The 18,411-nt window shown below is 43.6% G+C and overlaps 2 protein-coding genes across 2 annotated transcripts; one reads left to right on the top strand and one right to left on the bottom strand.

Annotated features, from left to right (window-relative positions):
* Window positions 1-633: 633 nt before the first annotated feature.
* On the bottom strand, window positions 634-17,929 carry LOC115628932 (serine/threonine-protein kinase Smg1). The gene is made up of 9 exons (XM_030525205.1): window positions 17,554-17,929; window positions 17,094-17,487; window positions 14,698-17,023; window positions 10,343-13,963; window positions 4,874-5,154; window positions 3,422-4,811; window positions 2,090-3,058; window positions 1,641-1,998; window positions 634-1,124 (listed from the first exon to the last, which is right to left on the bottom strand). The coding sequence occupies exons 1-9, from the start codon at window positions 17,831-17,833 to the stop codon at window positions 925-927; spliced, it is 9,819 nt and encodes a 3,272-aa protein (XP_030381065.1). The 5' UTR covers window positions 17,834-17,929; the 3' UTR covers window positions 634-924.
* LOC115628907 (histamine H2 receptor) lies at window positions 7,304-9,609 on the top strand. Its single transcript, XM_030525166.1, has 4 exons — window positions 7,304-7,376; window positions 7,461-7,809; window positions 8,825-9,137; window positions 9,205-9,609. The coding sequence occupies exons 1-4, from the start codon at window positions 7,304-7,306 to the stop codon at window positions 9,607-9,609; spliced, it is 1,140 nt and encodes a 379-aa protein (XP_030381026.1).
* Window positions 17,930-18,411: the final 482 nt, after the last annotated feature.

The raw sequence follows: 18,411 nt of genomic DNA, 5'->3' as shown, positions 1-18,411 counted from the left end.
AGTTTAAAGTTTTATCATAGGATGAAATTTTCATATACATAATTCTTCCAAATCAAATCCAAACATCATCAAAGAAAGATAACCTGGCTTGATTGCAAAACTGTGGGAACTTGCTGCAATATATAGCCAAATATGTAAATACAACGAGTGAGAATTGTTTACAGTAATATCGCTTTTATTCAATCGAAACTAAACATAAGAAGGTGTAAATTAAATTCATATAATCGTATAATTAGGTAAATACATATCTGCGCCAGTGGTGGTTGCGTGCATTCATACATTCGGATATGAATCTGCTATGATTATGGGATGTTATTGTTATTACGACGCATGTGATAAATGGTATATTTACCCTTCGGAAGCAAAATTATAAAATTAAAAGTAAGAAAAAACTTAAAACAACAACAGAAATGTTAGTGGGTATTGTAGGAAGTCGTCTCTATCTAGGCAGTAAATAAAATTAAATGAAACCTTAACTCTTTCGTAGAATTGCTGATCCAACCATGGACACATCCATCCGTACTGCTCTGACGAAATCGCCGCACAGTAAATTCTTGACCGGGCGCGATAATGACTAGCCCGGGGCGAGAATTGGATCTGATATTGTTTATGTTTGTTTTTCTTTTTTTTTTCTTCAAAATTTCCAAAACGGGATGCGCACATCAGTACTTGTACAACTTTACATGGGCGGGGTCAATGTTGTTGCGCTTGGGTTCGTGCCGCCCAATATCGCGTATAACAACGTGGCGATGCGTCGCTGTATTTAAACCCCTGATCATTGCCAATGCAATGCGCGTTGGCTTGTGTCAGCAGCGTGTACAGCACTGCACCAGTCGCAAACAATGTAGTCTGCCTTAATATCGTTTTACTCATATTTCCAGTCACCTTGGCTCAGCCTTGGCAGCTGGGCCTCGACTAGTGTTTTTATACCCATGGCGTCCACCCCTCGTATAAGACCGCCAGGTTATCGGGATTAGTGGCCTCGCGTATGACATAGTCTATTTGCTCCGCAACTAAGCTGCGCTGATTGTTGTCCGGATCGCGTCCCTCCAGTTTCATACGGATTTTCTTCCACACGGATACCCCATAAGCGTTGCGTTTCTGCTCGTGCATGTTAAGGGCGCCTGCACATACAAAAGATTATGAATGAAAGATTATGAAAGAAAAGGGAAATTCAGAAGTGTATGTTTTCAATAAAAAGCAACAATTGGACACTATAGTTCGATTAAACACTTATAATTTAAACATATTTTACAAAGAAAAATTAGTGTTTTTAGAGTTCAGTTTTTCATTTGTTCAATCTCGTTTCAGGGGAATGTTTAAGTGTTTGTAAATATATCGAAAAACTGGTAATACTGCTTCGATATTTCTATAATTAAACTCCATTACATGTTGAAAATATGACTTCATAGTAAATAAGTTTGGAAATACATTAAAATATATTTACTTAAAAGCTGAACTGAAACTGCACTGTATTTATTTAGTTAGCATTGAAAGCGGATAAGATTTGGCCAACAATTTTAGTATATCTTTATATCTAATCAAGTGGTTTTGCATATTTTCAAAGAACAAGTAATATATGCTTCTGCAGTATCGTGCTTTGTCTTGGTCTGCAACAGACTGTAAATATTGAACCTTACCTTTGTTGTGGGGGAACGTCTCGAATGGCAGCGAATCGCACTCGCCGGTATTTTGAAGAAACTCCTCTACGGTCTTGAAAAACTCATCCACTTCCTGTGTGGCAATCAATTGAATGTGCTGGATCTCGGTCTGCCAGTGCTGGAGCGTCGAATTGACCAGGGAACGTTTTCCCGCAGTGACTTCCTTGCGGAAATCAAGCAGTCGCTGGAAAAACTGATTCAGCGTATTCTGGCAGTCGCGCACATGATTGCTCAAGATTTGAACATCTTGGGGAGGTAGCTTGCCATTCTGATCGCCTTTTGATTGCAAAACGTTCAATATTCGTCCGTGTACGCGTGGCATGTATTCCTGCATTTTCTGCAAATTAAAAAAGATTAAGGGAGCATAGAAATAAATACACAATTGCCAAGAAATGGAAAAAGGAGAAAAATTATCGTTGCTTTTGCACCTGTAAGTCCTTGACTAGTGCAACCATCTGCTTATACTTGTCCTGGTCCTCGTTTTCCACTGACGAGATGTCCCTTTGCACGCGATACGTGTAGTCCTCCAACAGTTTACTTATACTGTCAAGCCAGGAATTGTCTATAGGACCCTCTGGATCGAGCAGCTCTATAATGGCTTCCTCGACGGGTGTGATCATACCGCTGCTGCACAGCCACTGCCCGTAGATTTCCTGCCACAAGGCGATGTTGGTCAACAGCTGCTGGCACTCCCGCATTTCCATATCGGCCAAGGTATCACATTCGATCATACACAGGGCACTAGCGAGCTCTATAACTTCCTTGATCACATTGACGTGGGCGCGTGTTAGCTGCTTCTGCGCATCTTCATTCCGCAACAGACTGCCGATACTATTGCGATTCCAGATAGTCTTCTGGCTACGGAGCAAGCTCAACTGCCCTTCAATACTGCTCTGCATGAGCTCCACATCGCGCATGCAGCTGTCCAGCGTCTGCCAGTTCTCGTAGATGGCCGCGCACAGTTTCTGCTTGCTAATAACGTGACCGAAACGTATATCGCTGTCAAATCCGGATCCATAGGCCCAATAGTGTGCCGTTGCCACCAGCGTCTGCAGCTCGATGAGACGATTAGTCAGTGTTATATGCCGCTGGCGTTCATGCAGCACACCGTCCGATTGCAATGCCACAAATAGGCTCTCACACAATTGTTCCGTATCTCCTGTATCGGACACTTCCAGTTCGCCGTGCGTGCCACAAAAACCAGTGTAGAATACAGAGGAAAGCAACGGCACTAATCCGGCAATATAATTTATCTCCACGAAATGTATGAACGCGTACATGGGTGCAGAAAACTCGAGAACATTGAAGCCCTGACTGATGTTTAGGGTCTGGATAACCATATCGAAGAAACAACTGGTGCCCAGCTCGAGTTTGCTCTCCTTCAGCAAATTAAGTTCCTGCAAAGGACAAAACTATATTCAATTTTCCGATGTAAGCAAAAATGGCAATCCGTCTTAAAACCAATGCTTTAATTTGAAACTCTGCATTTCTAATTTGCTTAAATTTGAAGCATTTTTAACAATCGTTTTTTGGCAATGATATTTGGTTGTTTGTTGTAAAGAAAGATTGTTATTTATCAAAGAAAGAAACTACCTTCTATATTAGAAAAACATGGTCGATAATATGAACCGAGCTAGTCCTGTCTATTTGTCGAAATTCATTTCAAAGCATTGCAAAACGCTATAGATTGGCCATTTCGGGAGAGAACTAGGATTACCTAGCGTCGATTATAAATGGGAATTAAAAGTTAGCTAACTCACCAAATAATCTTTCATTTTGACATCATAGTCCACATTAATAATCAATCGAAGGGTTCGCATTAGTCTGGTCAATGCTTTGCGCAGGTTTTGGAAATGCATATAGGCCGGCAATAGCGCCTCAAAGAAGTGTTGCTCATGCGACTTGGAAGCTGACGTTGTTTCTCCAGTAATGTCGCTCGACTCTTGATCGTGTTGTGAGCTAATAAAGCGCTGGTACAGCTCCTGAGAGCCCAGTTCACAGAATCTCTGCAGCTCATCGTGATTGTCGCGTAGCAAAAATAATTTGAATATACTGGCGGGCACATCGTGATCAAAGCAATCCCTCAGTCCTGTCAATGCAGTCAGCGCTTTTTGCAGCTCGTTCAGTTGAATTAGAGATTGACCCTTGCACTGATCGTTATGTTCAACCACAGCCTGACACATCGAGCTTACCACCTCCAAATATTGGAGCTGCTGTTGCAACAGACTGTCATCCTTATTCGCCAATGCAGTTTGTTCGTAGATGCTAAAGGCATCAGTTGCCCGATCCAAAGTCCGTGTAAGTGCCACATTGAGCATATACTGATTGCATCCAAAGTGGGCGAGGGCCTGTAGAGCAGCGCTTACGGAGACCGTCGGTTGCGACTTTTTGCTCTCGTACACCTGAGTAGCCTGATGCAGCTGATAGTTGAGACGCATCCACACATTGGCCATCGTCTCGGCCTCGCCCAGTTTCATTGCATTGGATATAGCTGGCTCGATAACAGTCAAACTGTTGCGCTTGAGATTGTTCTGATCAGCCGACTGACTCTTTAAGTAGGTGCCGAATGATTCGTAGAACTGTAGATAAACATTTTGACGACTCTGCTGCTCCGGATAGTATTCCATGACCGAGGCATATTGCTGCATATGCTCGACACACTGCAGCGACAAGTCGTTGAGCCGTCCCAGCAGTTCATCCGCCTGGATGCGTGTGTTCTCATAATTGCCCAGCGTTTCCGCTGGCAAATGTGTGATCAAAACTTCGGCTAGAGCGTAATAATCGCTGGGCCAATGGGTGCCCTCCAATTTAAACTGAATGAGCTGTGAGTTGAGCTGTGACAGATTTGTCTGATCTAGGGTACGCTGATAGAGCTGAACTATATGCTGCACGTATATATAGGTCGGCTGAACAGCGGCCGCCGTATTATGCAGCGACACCGTCTGGTGCCTCTTCACCGAATACCGCTGCGAGGCGCTGTTGAAGGAATGACTCTCGATAGCCGTGCCGAGAGATGCGATTTCGTTGATGAGCGCACTTCGTTTATTTAGGTCGATGAGCTGCTGTTCCATGGTGAGGCGACGCGTTAGCAACTCATTCAGTTCTAGCACCACGCAACCAATCTCTCCCAATTGAATCTGCAACTCCATTCTGTAGAAAATGATATAAGAACATTATATTTAATTTCAAACAAACTGCTTTGCGTGACTTACTTGTACTTGTTCCAGAATTTTTGCATTTGATTCAGCTTGTTCACAAGCTGTTGTCGCTTTAAGTCCCAATCCTGCAGCTTATTCTTCGATTTCTCCTTCTTAAAGCTTTTAAGATCGTTCGAGGGCTTAACAGCGATGGCACGTCGCGTCATGGGGGCATCATCGTTGACAGTCCAATCGACCAGCGGATCATAGACGAAAGCCTCCAGGAGCGTGAGCAATGTTTCGCGTTCCCTGCGCATGACCTTCAACACATATTCGCAGCCGAGACGGAAAGCACCCTACAATAACAAATCGTAAAAGTTGGCAATCACAATCAAGATTATTACGATGGTGATAAATAAATAAATAATGTGGAAATCGTAGGCATACGTGCTATAAATATGTACAAAGCTATAAACCACACCATCAATACATCAACTATAACATATGCATACAATGAGTTGTTGATCCAATCACTTTTTTGGGTTTGTTTCTTTTTATGCGTTTTTTTTTTTTATTGTATACTTGTATTTATATATATTGTTTGTATCACTCTGCTGACTTCCTGATAGGGGGATTGCTATGCTAGCGCCAAAGATACGATTATACATACACAAGTACAATTGTTTTGTTTTGATTGCATTTGTGTTTCACAATATATCTCAAATATGGCTTCAGTATTCGAATCTTTTCATCGCAGTTGCATAAGTTCTTGAAGGACTTTTGGGATTTTGCATTACAAGTATTAGACCGTTATGGTGGGCGAAAAGGTACTTAGGTACGATACTAAATTATACGAGAATCTACTAAATTTTAACCACAAAAGTAAATCGATTTAATATTATATATTCAGAGATTGCGCTTAGACAATTTATTTTTGAAACGTTTTAGAAGAAATAACCCCTTTTAGAAGAAATTATCCGTTTTAGAAGAAACTATCCGTGTTAGAAGAAATTATCCGTTTTAGAACAAAAGGTGGTGGTAATAAGAACACCTTGAATTATAGTACTACATGTACTTGTATCCTACTAAACTATCACACATGGGTATAAAAATCACGCTAGATGCCAAATATGTTACAAGTTACAGGGGGTGAGCCATAAATGTGATACGCAAGCAATATAAACACAAATGTGTTAGCTAAGTACTTGTACTATCATCGAGATAGTTATCGGCGCTCGTTATAGATGGTATGTAAGTTACGCACGGTATACACGTATATATATGTATATATAATCATTTGTGCCAGTTGTTGTTTTTGTTAATGTTTGCTCTAGCCAAGCTAAAACAAATTCATTGACCCGTAAAGAACACAAAAAGCGGCATTGACATCAATGAATTAACTATTTCATACGCGATTGCTGCAATTGACTCGTATCCATACGGATAAGTATAGACCATGGATGAGGGCAAACAATTCGACGTCTAAATATGCTGCAGGGTATAAATACTAAGATGGAACTATAATGGGTTCTATATTGAAATTATACTATTATACAACGTTCCCACGAACAACAACAAGTGAAATATCTTGTAATTTCAAACACAGGCGAATATCAATTTCAAAACCATTCATCGTAGGGCAGTTATTCTATAAAATTCGAAACAGGCTTTTATGGCTAAAAGATATTCGACGCTTATATTCTGATTCACCTCGACATGCTACTCATATATTTATGCCCCTGTCCTACGCCTTGTTTGTGCTAATAGGCAGTTCTATAACTTATGTTCTCTGTTATTTGAGCAAAATTTGGGTTGCATAGCTTCAGGACTCTAAGAAGTATTGATGAAATTTTGCAAGCAAGTTAGGGGGGACGGATATCTCCACTCAACAAGTGAAGTCGTAATAGCCTTCTGATCAAGAGTATTTAAGTATATACTATATAGAGTACTCCTCGAATTTAGGGTACAAGTATATAAAAATGTTTGTTGGGCAATGCTTAAATGGATGTGAGTTGCTTATCAACGGATTGTGTTTCTCACGCCAGCTCTTCTGCATCAAACGGAGCTTTATCAGTGAGCAATGGATAATATATATAATCTCTTTATGTTTATATACATTTATGTATTTATATACATACATATGTATATGATCTAAACGATAAAAACGTTGAGTTAGCCACATTTCCGAATACGCGCCGTGCTACCCAGCGAAACGTAAACAAACGACGCCCACGACTCTGACGACTGTTGAGTGCCAGCGGCGATTGCGATTTCGATTGTGACTGCAGCAACCGCATCGACGGAATGGACGTCAAATGGCAATAGCGTCGTAATCCTTGCCCCATGCTAGGCCCCATAGTTAGCATACGAGTACACAGATAGTTGTTTGCCGGCCTCGCGTGCGCTTCGCTTAACGCTCTCATTCAAGTGTCTCGGCGACATACAATCTGCTCTTTGTCATTGAAACCCCTGATGCCAATGCATTAGCTCATCATTGCCATCAGGATGACCTTAAAGGATACGCACATATTACACGGCTGGACAGATTGGGAGGTCAACGGCAATGGCCACACGTATAGTGATACCGATACCGATATCGACAGCAATAGCAATAGCAGCATCAGTAAAAATATCACTAATAATGATGCCAACTCCGATCCAGGCGGTCTAGACTCTGGCCTGCTGCTCTGGGCCATTATCAATGCCATACTCTTCATTCTCATATTGGGCGGCAATATATTGACCATTTTAGCGCTCCGCACGTGCCGCAATTTGCGATCGGTCATTTCAAATTTGTTTATTCTGTCGCTAGCTATGTCCGATTTTATTGTCGGCATTTCATTGCCCTATCACGTCGCCTTCTACATGGGCTCCGACTTGGGCCGCGTTCGTGGCTATTGCTTGCTACGCTTCTTCCTCTTCATCTGCGCTTGCTGCGTCTCCATATTGACGCTGATCTCAATAGCGGTGGACAGATATATTGCAGTCATCTATGCACTGCACTACAGACGGTAAGTGATCTATAAAAAAAATTGCTCCAAGGCTAGGCTAAATAAATAGGCCTGAAGCCTAGCTCCAAACATATCTTCACAAAGCGGACACTACTCGATTTTTCTGAAAGTTTAATTATTTGAAATTTGAATGAAATACAAGTATTGCAATCCTTTTAATATGAGGGTAGGAATGAAATGAAATGTTTTTGTAGGCGATATATTAAAACAAGGCTTAAGAATAGACTCCTCTTATAGCTTTCGAGCATTAAAGAGACTGAGAGCTGCATTATAAGAATATCTAATATCTAAGCAGTATTTGGTGCTCGTTTTGTAAGCGACAAATCAATATCCGTGCTCTTTGCAGGCTCTCAAAGCTTCAGAGACTGGACACTGCATCATAGCAATATGATTTTAAAAGTATCTCGCGTTCGTTTCGTAGGGGACAAATCAAGAGTACCAACTCTTTCCGGACTCTTAAAGCTTCCGAAACTGACCATTAATTAGACTATGTACTGCATCATAAGTATATGATCTGAAGAGTATTTCACGCTCGTTTTGTAAGGGACAAATCAATATACCTAATTTTTCCAGAGTCGTAAAGCTTCCGAAACTGAGCATTAATGAATCATACAAATATGATCTGAACAGTATTTTGCGCACACATCATGCCTAGTTTTTCCAGATTCTCAAAGCTTCAGAGACTGAACACTGGACAGACCACTGCATCATAACAATATGATTTTAAGAGTATTTCGGGCTCGTTTCGTAGGAGATAAATAAATGTACGAGTACCTATTATTTCCAAACTCTTACAGCTTCTAAAACTAATCATTTTTTGCTTAGAAAATATATTAAGTAAATATTTTAATCCGAAAAGGTTGTTATATGTTCAATGTTGCAAAACATAAGAGTCACGAATGGTACGCAATGGAGTCTCTGGTCATGAAGAGAAAACACGCATTGGAAACACCTTTGTGGTTTATTTACTATTGTATTTCTTATCTTTTTTCTATTTTGTTATTTATTTGCTTAGCTATATGACGCGACGCATGGCGTATGTGATTATCACCTTCAACTGGTGCCTGGGCGCCTGTGTGGCCCTCATACCTATCTTCTGGAACAATTGGAAAGAGGCACAAGAGTGCGAGTTCGACGAGGTGTTGTCGCCCTGGTATGTGGCAGGCATCATAACCCCCGCATTCATTGTGATTTGGATATGCATGCTGATGGTGTATTGGCGGATAATGCGCGAGGCCTCCAAGCAAGCGAAGCGCCTGCGCCATTCCGTGATCTACGACGCAGCGCATACCGGAGCCAGTCTGCATCCAGACTGGAAGTCTGTGCAGGTAGTGTGGATGGCAGTGGAGCATGTTCTCGTATAAACGTATTAATGATTCCTCTATATACATTTAGATTGTTGTCTTTATCATGGGCAGTTTTACAATCTGCTGGTTGCCTTTTTTTGGCGTAGCCATTGCTCAACTGTTTCAAATGTGCCGCAGCAACTCAATCTTCTATAAGACGGCCTTCTCATTGGCCATGACCAACTCGGCCCTGAATCCCATTATCTATTCTTGGAAGAACACTACTTTCCGCAAGGCATTTGCACAGACACTGTGTTGTTGTCGAAGACTGCCCAGGCACGCGCACGATCTCAGTACTTTGCCTGAAGTGCCTAATTGCCCAAAAGTGGCCTTGCCAGAAAAGCCGAGCAGGATTCTAGAGGAGCCCCCAGCCATGATGCCAGAGACTTGTACAACTGTACTGCCCACCAAGTCATTATCAATATCAATTCACTGCACGGAAATAAATCAATAACGTTACTCAATAAATGTGTTGTGGTATTGTTTGTTTGTATTTACACAAACGGTGGTGGTATGTAAATGCCAACCTGAAAACCAGGAAGGTCTTTAACCTTTCTGGGACTTGCACAAGAGTTATTCTCTCCTAATACAACAGATGTTTTCTGCTTGCAATGCTAGTGATTCGAAGGGCCTTTGAAATATAATATATCTAGAAGATTATGTTTGTTGATGAAGATATCCTATCCAGACCCATGTCTTTAGCTTTTTATATGATAAAAAGTGTATGTATGCTTAAAAAAACTAAGCTAAGCAGGTATGTATTGCCAACCTGAAAACCTTTAACCTTTCTGGGACTTTCACAAGAGTTATTCTCTATTTACACAGGTGTCTTGAAATATAAAATGTCTAGTAGATTATGTTTGTTGATGAAGATATCCTATCCAGACCAATGTCTTTGATAAAAAGTGTTTGTATGCTTAAAAAAAAACTAAGCTAAGCAGGTATGTATTGCCAACCTGAAAACCAGGAAGGTATTTATCCTTCTAGGACTTGCACAAGAGTTCTTTTCTATTAATACAACAGATGTCTTCTGCTTGCAGTGCTAGTGATTCGAAGGGCCTTTGAAATATAATATATCTAGAAGATTATGTTTGTTGATGAAGATATCCTATCCAGACTAATGTCTCTAGCTATTTATATGATACAAAATGTATACCTCAAAAGGACTAAGAGTCTTTGGTACTCACCTCGATTCCAGTAATGCCGAGGGCATGCACCATATTCTGGGTCAGTCGGAATGGCACCTTCTCCGGTATGCGTAGAGTGCGGCCCTTCTCAAAGCATACATTATAATCTATATGCACAATATCGCCGCTGCTTAGATTGATGAGCACATTGTCCAAATGTCGATCGCCCAGTCCGATGACGTAGCCGATGACGGACATGACGGCCATACACATTGTGTAGCGTCGAACGGACTGCCGCCATTCGGCCGGACTGCTAGCCTGGCACCAGAGTTCCCGCGACAACAGATCCGATGGCGTTTCTTTGGATAGATCGAAGAACACTTGGCGCAATGCCGACAGCGGCCATTGACGACGCGGGTCGCCCACTTTCATGTTGTGCTTGGCCAGCAGTGGCGACAACTTGTTGTAAAACATATCGGTAATCCGTTTCGAGGGTACAGCGGCGGCAGCGTTTGGAGATCGGTGCTTCTGCTGTTGCTGCTTGATTTGGGCGTCGCGTTGCTGCCACTTTTTGTAGAGTGAAAATAGCGGTGTTACTCCATCAACCCAGCTAATAAGGCCGGATTGAGGCCCGAGTGGTATTACGGAGTAATGGTGGGCCTTGAAGCATATTTTGCTAGTTGGGGTCTCAGTTTTACAGGCCATGATCGAATTCGAAATGGACAGAAATTGCATGATGCGCTCATCTAGATGCAGATCCTCGAGACCCTTAAATAGGAACGTATATTTCTGGCTGTTGCTACCAAAGAAGACGACCTTCTTCGGCTTAGTTTTTGTGGGCAATATGGCCACAGCGCTATCCACACGTTCTATATGTACAGCCATGTTTTGGTCGCGCAGATCAACGCCCGGCATAGAAATGCGCATCTTGCCGATATTGGTGAGCACCGGGCTAATGAGCTGCATCTTGAGGGTGCTGCACGTGCCCCGTATCATGTTTTGCTGGAAGATGTGGTACAACTGCTTCACCTTGTCCCAGGCTTCCGGATATCGACGCGTGCGCAAGACTTCCAGGGTCTGGCGTATGTGTGTATCGAAGCGCCGTTTGAAGTTTCGCTCGTAACTGGTCTCAGCCGTACGGGATGTAAAAGCGACTACTGTCTCCAGATCGGCCAGCATCTGTGGACGGAATTCGTTGAATCGGTTCTGCTTGCCTTCGTGGTCGTCTGGCTTGAATTCGGTGGCAAAGGCATTCACACGTCCTACATAGGTGTTGTATATCTGGGCCAACGAGTGTATCCAATATTCGTCCCACAGCAGACACACGCGCCGCAACTCCTTGACTAGAAGCTGCACATGTTGCACCACTTCTGGCGACTGCTTGGAAAGGGCGCCCAGTAGATAGCCGTAGCAATGGCTTAGGCGCTCGGGCGACCCGCCATTCGCACTGGTGGCGACACCGGGCGGCAAGGCCAGGTCAGTCTGCTGTTCTCGATTGGCACCCACCACAGCCGGAAAGATTACCAACTGGGGTCGGCTTTCGGCTATACGGCAGAGCAGCGCGCACACGCTCTTGCGTACGTAGGGCTCGTGATGATTGAGGCGACTAAATAGCTGCGGTATAATTACCTTCCAGGGTTCAATTGGCGTTGTCTTAAGACCCTGCTCCAGCACATCTTGCAAGCCCGAAGCGTGCTTCACAATCAATCTGAGCAAGCGCAGTGTAGTTGTCACCATATTGTTATCATCCACATAAAAGCGTTGCTGTCGCTCCTGCGTTTCAACGCCGCCGCAAGACTTAAGGCTTAGATAATGAAAGTAGGCACGTGCCGCGTCCTTGTAGTAGTCATAAGTGTTGGCATTCGCTCGTCGCCAAATCTCCACTATTTTCTCGATAACAGCATCCGATTTGTCGGCCAGTACAGGGAGACAACGCAGGGCTGGAATGGTTGCATCCTCATCTCTGTTATTTGCTGTAGTGCAGGGCACTTCATCTCCATTCCCCTCTAGCTCATCCATGCCTAGAAGTGGGTTATCGACATATTGTGTATTTAGCACACTTACTAGCTGACCCAACATCTCGCTATCCAGAGAAGTGCCGGTGACCTGATTAATGGCCATTACGTCCGCCTGCGTCAGTACACATCCATTGTCCACGATCTTCTTGCCCCAGCGATAGCACCAGTTGCCGTAGGCCATAAGTGCGTCTTCGGAGTTGGGTCTTTGCAGCAAGCTGGCATTAATGAGACGCGCCACCATGCGATCAGCGTAGGGGATCTGGTGCGACTTTGTCGAGGAACACTCGGGCAGCTGATCGAGCAGCTGCTGAAGCGTGGGTGACATGCTATTGGTGCTTAGACCGTTAGAGCTGCGCACTGATATCCAATCGGCTAGGGTGAGCAGCAGGTCCGCAGCAATGGAGGGGCAAGTGGCACCCTCCGGCTTCTTGACTACCTGCCGTTGAATTGCTAGACAGAGTCCCGCACACACGTTTATCGAGTTAAGATCGTTGGGTTTTTCTTGCATATGAAAGCATTTGGCTATTTCGCTGTAGCCATGCAACAATTCCTCGTCTTCCAGATTCAACTCGCTGCTGCTGTTGTTCACCAATTGAGCGCCAATGTCTAGCAGCGAGCTGCGACCCTGCGAGTGCACAAAATATTGTTCCAGCATCGTCAGGCATGTTTGCTGATTACCCTCTTCCCGCGCACTGATCGCAGCATTTAGGTAAAGGTTACTCAAGCTGGATCGATTGGACAGACGTGGCAGTAGTTGCGACCAGGCGATGCATTTGATTAGCATTGAACTGGACATAGCACCACTTTGCAGCCGTTTGACAGCTTCCACACTGTGTGGGCCACCCTTGTCCAGTGGAAGAAGTGTAAGCAAATGCTCCTCCGACATTTTGTCCACATGCAGCAGCGGATTCGGCTCCTGTTCACCAAGCTTTTGCACAATATGCTTCAGCAACGTAAGCTCCGTGAAATGCTGATTGTCGATGCTGGCATTCAACAAACACTCGCGCCAATTCCAGTTTAACACTCGTTGCATATTTTGTGCTAGCAGCATAGGCGACTCTGACAGGCCTTCCTGTAGCACCACGCTCTCCAACTGCTTTCGTATGTGCAAGACGGAAAAGCTGGAATGTGTGGGCCATGCCTCCGACGAGTCGCTAACTGTGCTGTCCCCAGTCCAAGTGCTTGGCCATAGGCTCATACTGTGGAGGGCCGCGCTCAGCCTTTCCGACTCGTTACTCATACGCTCATTGCGTGCCAGAAGTTTTTCCAGCATGTTCATATTCGAATTGTGCGCCTGGAAAAACGGATTTAGCACACTGTCTTCAGTTTTAGACATTGCCGTCTTGAACTCGAATGCCTTGTGCCATTGGCCCGTATGGTGCATGCACTCCGTGAGCTGAGCAATTACAAACTGACGCGTGTGCAGGTCCAAATCATCGTCGGCTAGCGAGCTGCGATAGCCCGCAAGGGCTGCTTCTCTTTGTCCAGCAGCTTGTTCAGCGGCGTGCTGTATCCATTGATAGGACTTCCCGTTTTTCGATCGCGCCCATACATAGAGACCCTTAAGTGAATCGGGTTCTTTGCAACAAATAAGAGCCCACGCCAGATAAACGATGGCCTGACTGTCACTGGCATCATGCCCCTTCTGAGAGAGCAGAATTTCCTAAGGTGCAAGCAATATATAAATGGCTTTTATAAATAAGCAAGGTAAACGAATATGTGAGTTATTTAAAGTCAGTAGATCGGAAAATTACCGCACTAATAGCTTTTCTGCACTACCAATTAGTATTCATAGTCTTAACTTGAATAAAAATAAAATGTATTTATTTAAATTTAGTATATTAAAATAGATTTCAAACCAATAAATATATTTTTATCATGGTGCCTGTAGTATTTAAGACGCTTAAGATATTTCATTGGCGTCTTCTGGTACAATTAAATCGGCCTATCATAAGGAAACTTGGCATACGGACTCACAATTACTAACTGGAGGTAGTTGCCAAATTTGTTCTTAGGTCTTATAGTCTCCGAGATATAGGAAAATCGGGAAACCCCCCTTGTTGGGAGGTGGGGGGAATCCAAAAAGTAAAACAAACTTGTACAGCGTACACACATGAGGCATCTTTGTGCAAAATTTGGTGCCTCTAACTAATATAGTCTCGGAGATCCAGGTGTTCATACGGACGGACGGACTACAGATATAGATCGACTCGTTTTATTATGCTGATCAAACTTTGTGGGGTCTGCCACGCCTCCTTCTGCCTGTTACATTTTTCAGCTCGCGCAAACCTAATATACTCTTGTACATTTCATGTACAGAGTATAAAAAGTTCGCCTAGTTGTAGGATGCTAGGATTTTAAAATGATGCATTCAGTTTGCGAATTTTAATGACTTACCTGAGCATATCGTATTACAAGCTCCGGTTGCATGGAGTGCATCGCAATGATCACAACTCCAATGCGTATGCGATTGAACCAGGACTGACAGGTGGGATAGTTGAGTCGGAAGAAGGCGCCGACGGGTTTCTCGGGTGGACGCAATGCAAAGGCGCTGCCCTCGGCCGCATTATATATGAGCTTCTCCAAAGAATCGAGGAAGCCAAGAAGCATACGCATATTAGTCTGTACAGATGTTAATTCCTGCAGCGACATTGCATCGAGAGCTTGGCGTTCGTTATCCTTAGCACAACCGCTCAATAGACGCGCATACTTCATGATAATGGCCTCGAAGCCGAGAAACGTATCTTGCGGCTTGCCCAGCGTAGTTCGCAGCTTTTGATCGACGCAATAGCGTGCGGCTTCAAATTGCAGCCAACCGATTGCAAGACGCTGGCAGCGGCGCGTACACTGCACCAGCTTCTCACTGCGTTCCTCTATAGCGTTCTCCTCGTAGCTCCGTGAAAAGAGAGCGCGCAATTGAGGCTGTTGTTGTGTTAACTCCAAACCATCGAAGAAGTCACGAAACACATTGTCTCGGATGGCACTGCACTGGCTTAATGTACGTTGTACTTGTCGGTTCGCTTGGCGCCTGTTCGTTCCCAGCTCCAGAGCGATTGTGAGCGGCAGTTTCGCATAAATTTGCGCGAACTGAGCATGTACAAGAAAATCTCCGTCGTCGTCCAGTAGGGATAACTGCTGCAAAGACGCCTCTCGATATAGATTGAGTAGCTCTGGGCTTAAAATTCCACCATCATAGCTGAGTACGGTTTGAATGCAACTGCCACACTCAAGTGGCGCGTATTTGGAAGCCATGCCGGCGATGTTGCGACAGATCTTGACAAAGCTCTTTTGTTCCATCAATGTCCCGGCTCGATCCTTACATTCGCGCAGTAAGGACTGAGTCCAATGCAATAACAACTTCAGATTAAGTGGCGTCATGTCGGCAGCACGTTCCAGGGCAAAGGCAAGAAATTTGAGTATGGTGGCAAAACTATTGGCTGTTGGCGATGTGTGATCTGGGTTCAGGGTATCGACGACATTCTCACGCAACAGGTTGGAGGTGGTCCGAAAATTGTGATTCTTTTGGCAGTGCACGACAAGCAGATGGAGAAGCGCATTGTGTGTAGTACCGTATTGTGACCACATTTCCAGATCCGCAGCACGACAATTGGTGATTAGAAGCTCTAGAATCGATGGATTACACGCATACATGCCAATGATAGAAGACGTTTGTTTCGCCAGTGACGCAAGTGCTGACAAATGAAAGATTAAAAGCGCGCCGGAATCTTCTTCACAATTAGAGTTCTTCTGATTAACGTCCTGGGCATGCTGCAAGCGCTGCATGCAGGTATCAATGTCCTGCACTAGATGTTTATAAGCCTGCTGCAGCAACGGCACATTCTTGATAAGTAACGTCTCCTGGCATATCCGCAAAAGAATGCGATGAGCTGGTGAAGCAAAGTTTATTTTGACGGCCTCCAGGTACTTGTGCACCTCGCTCTGCGGAGGATTGTCAATGTGAAAAACAAGTTTGACCAGAGCGGCGGGCAGGCGAGCGCGCAGTTTGCGGACCACACACAGTAGCAGATACAGAGTGCTCAGTTTTTGTTGCTCATTGAAGTTTTGCAGTTGTTCGAACTCCAATTCAATAATGGTGGATAGTGTAGTTACTTCCAGCCCGACAAAACCGTGTAGTACACATATACAAAGCAGTTCATTGATGTTGATTAACGCATCATTGCAAATGTTACCAGGCCAAGCAGAAAGCATATCAGGCAATATTTTGGTTAAATGGTTCAGTGCGGTTGACACAATGGACTCGCAAGTAGGCATGCCAATGAAAATTTGCATGCGTGCCAAGCATTTTAATAGTGAATTAAATGCGCCTAAAAATGCGCCCATCCTTTCAGCAGTTTGCTGCTCATTGCCGCTGGAATTAAGCGTGCTTGGCGTATCCAACGATAAAATATCCTCGATGAACTGCTCTAATAGACCATAGCTAAAATCCATTTGCTTACTGAAGTACGGCGTCAGCTGCTCCAGAACATGCGTGCAATGTGCTCTGAGCTCTTTGGGCTGTTCCACTTCTAGCTGCCAGCCAATGATAATGTCCACCACATCCGTAAAATGCCGCTCGAAAGCATGTCTATATTTGAGGGAGAATTCAGCGATGGTGCTGCTAATAGCAATAAAGTTGTCTGCGCTCTCGGTGTTCTCGAGGAAATCCTTTAATTCCATCATCACTTTATCCGAATGCATGTTAAGATCACATTTGGTGTCGTAGCTTAAAACAGAAGAGAGTATTTAGCCAATCTATCAATGAACTGCATAAGTAATCGTGCCGCAGGCCTCACCTTAGGGTCGTCTTTAAAGCCAATATAAAATATTGCTGCAGGCGTGTTATTGCTCTGTAGTTTGTGCTTATGAACTCGTCATATATAGGGAAAGCCGCACGATTTAGATATCCAATGAGACCCAGCGTCTTACTGACCTCTTTAATAACTGGCGGTGAACTTTGTTTAATTAGGGAAAGTATGCTGTCCAAAATGCTTTCAAAGGAGCGTGACATATAGGCGATATTGAGGGGTGTACGCACAGCTATGTCCAGTTTGGAGCAGAGCTCCAGTGCGGCATGAGTGTTAGTTTCATTATGCAGGCGCCGTATAATTTTAGTCATACGAAAATCCTCGCTATTTGCATGACCAGCGAACAGTTTGTTTTGGTCTCTGTCATTGGTCCCATATTGCACTATTTGCAGTGGAACTTTTGCTTAGAAATACATATGATCAAGAGCCATGTTGAGTGATCACTTACTCTGGGATTGATAAGATTTCCGATTAGACCGGTTCATCATATCATTGTTATTATTACGATGTTCACTAGCAGCTGACGAAACTTGAGCTTGAGAGTCGTGTGATTTTGGCGCATACCAAAATCGCTCATTGCCATTTCCGCTTCCATAATGGCTCTGGCTGTTTGTATTGTTTCGCAAAATGCGGTTGATACCACTCAAGGCCTCAGCTTCATCATCTGCGTTGTACTTCCCAACGGGTAGTGCGCCTTTCATTGGAAGGACAAGCACTATTATCGTCATCAAATATTGTCCACGACGATCATTTATAGAGGGTTATGGTTGTTTCCCGACGACTCTCACATTAGAAGCTTTTGTTGTTTTTGCCTTAGGTTTAGTTTTACAGCTGGTTCGCGGATATTTAATGAGCAGTGTGTACATACCTAATTAATTACGCATTTGTACGTACCGAGTAACGATCACAGTTGGTACAAATGTATCGACAACTGTCTTTAAACATCGAGTACTTATCGCCCACTCTTGAACTCTTTCGGTTATGACTTGAAATCGAATGTTTCAAAATATAGATAGGAAAATTTAATAATAAACAGACAGTTGTGGTGTTGTTAGAGGGATATATAGATATATATTTGTATTTTTATAAATGTAAAAAAACGCCTAAAATATACATTTAGTATTTGTGATATATATAGCTATGCAGCATTTTTAATCTTTAATGTTATTGATCATGTGCTGAGTATAGGCGGCCACCAATTTTGCCATTTCAGTATATACTTGATTTGGATTAAACGGAAGTTGAGAAAATATGCTATTGTTAATCATATCATATGAACGATTATGGTTTACAGGAAAATCTGAGA

Source organism: Scaptodrosophila lebanonensis, unplaced genomic scaffold (assembly GCF_003285725.1).
Source record: "Scaptodrosophila lebanonensis strain 11010-0011.00,11010-0021.00 unplaced genomic scaffold, SlebRS2 tig00000129-arrow-arrow-pilon, whole genome shotgun sequence".
Taxonomy (NCBI): domain Eukaryota; kingdom Metazoa; phylum Arthropoda; class Insecta; order Diptera; family Drosophilidae; genus Scaptodrosophila; species Scaptodrosophila lebanonensis.
Note: the sequence above shows the minus strand (reverse complement) of the source record. Positions and strands in the feature narration are given on the sequence as shown.

Coding starts and splice junctions, on each gene's coding strand:
- LOC115628907 (XM_030525166.1), top strand. CDS start 7,304: ATGACCTTAAAGGATACGCACATATTACACGGCTGGACAGATTGGGAG. Junction 7,810..8,824: donor TATGCACTGCACTACAGACG/GTAAGTGATCTA, acceptor TTATTTGCTTAG/CTATATGACGCGACGCATGG. Junction 9,138..9,204: donor CAGACTGGAAGTCTGTGCAG/GTAGTGTGGATG, acceptor ATATACATTTAG/ATTGTTGTCTTTATCATGGG.
- LOC115628932 (XM_030525205.1), bottom strand. CDS start 17,833: ATGACGATAATAGTGCTTGTCCTTCCAATGAAAGGCGCACTACCCGTT. Junction 17,488..17,553: donor GAAATCTTATCAATCCCAGA/GTAAGTGATCAC, acceptor CACTGCAAATAG/TGCAATATGGGACCAATGAC. Junction 5,155..10,342: donor TCGGCATTACTGGAATCGAG/GTGAGTACCAAA, acceptor TTGTTATTGTAG/GGTGCTTTCCGTCTCGGCTG.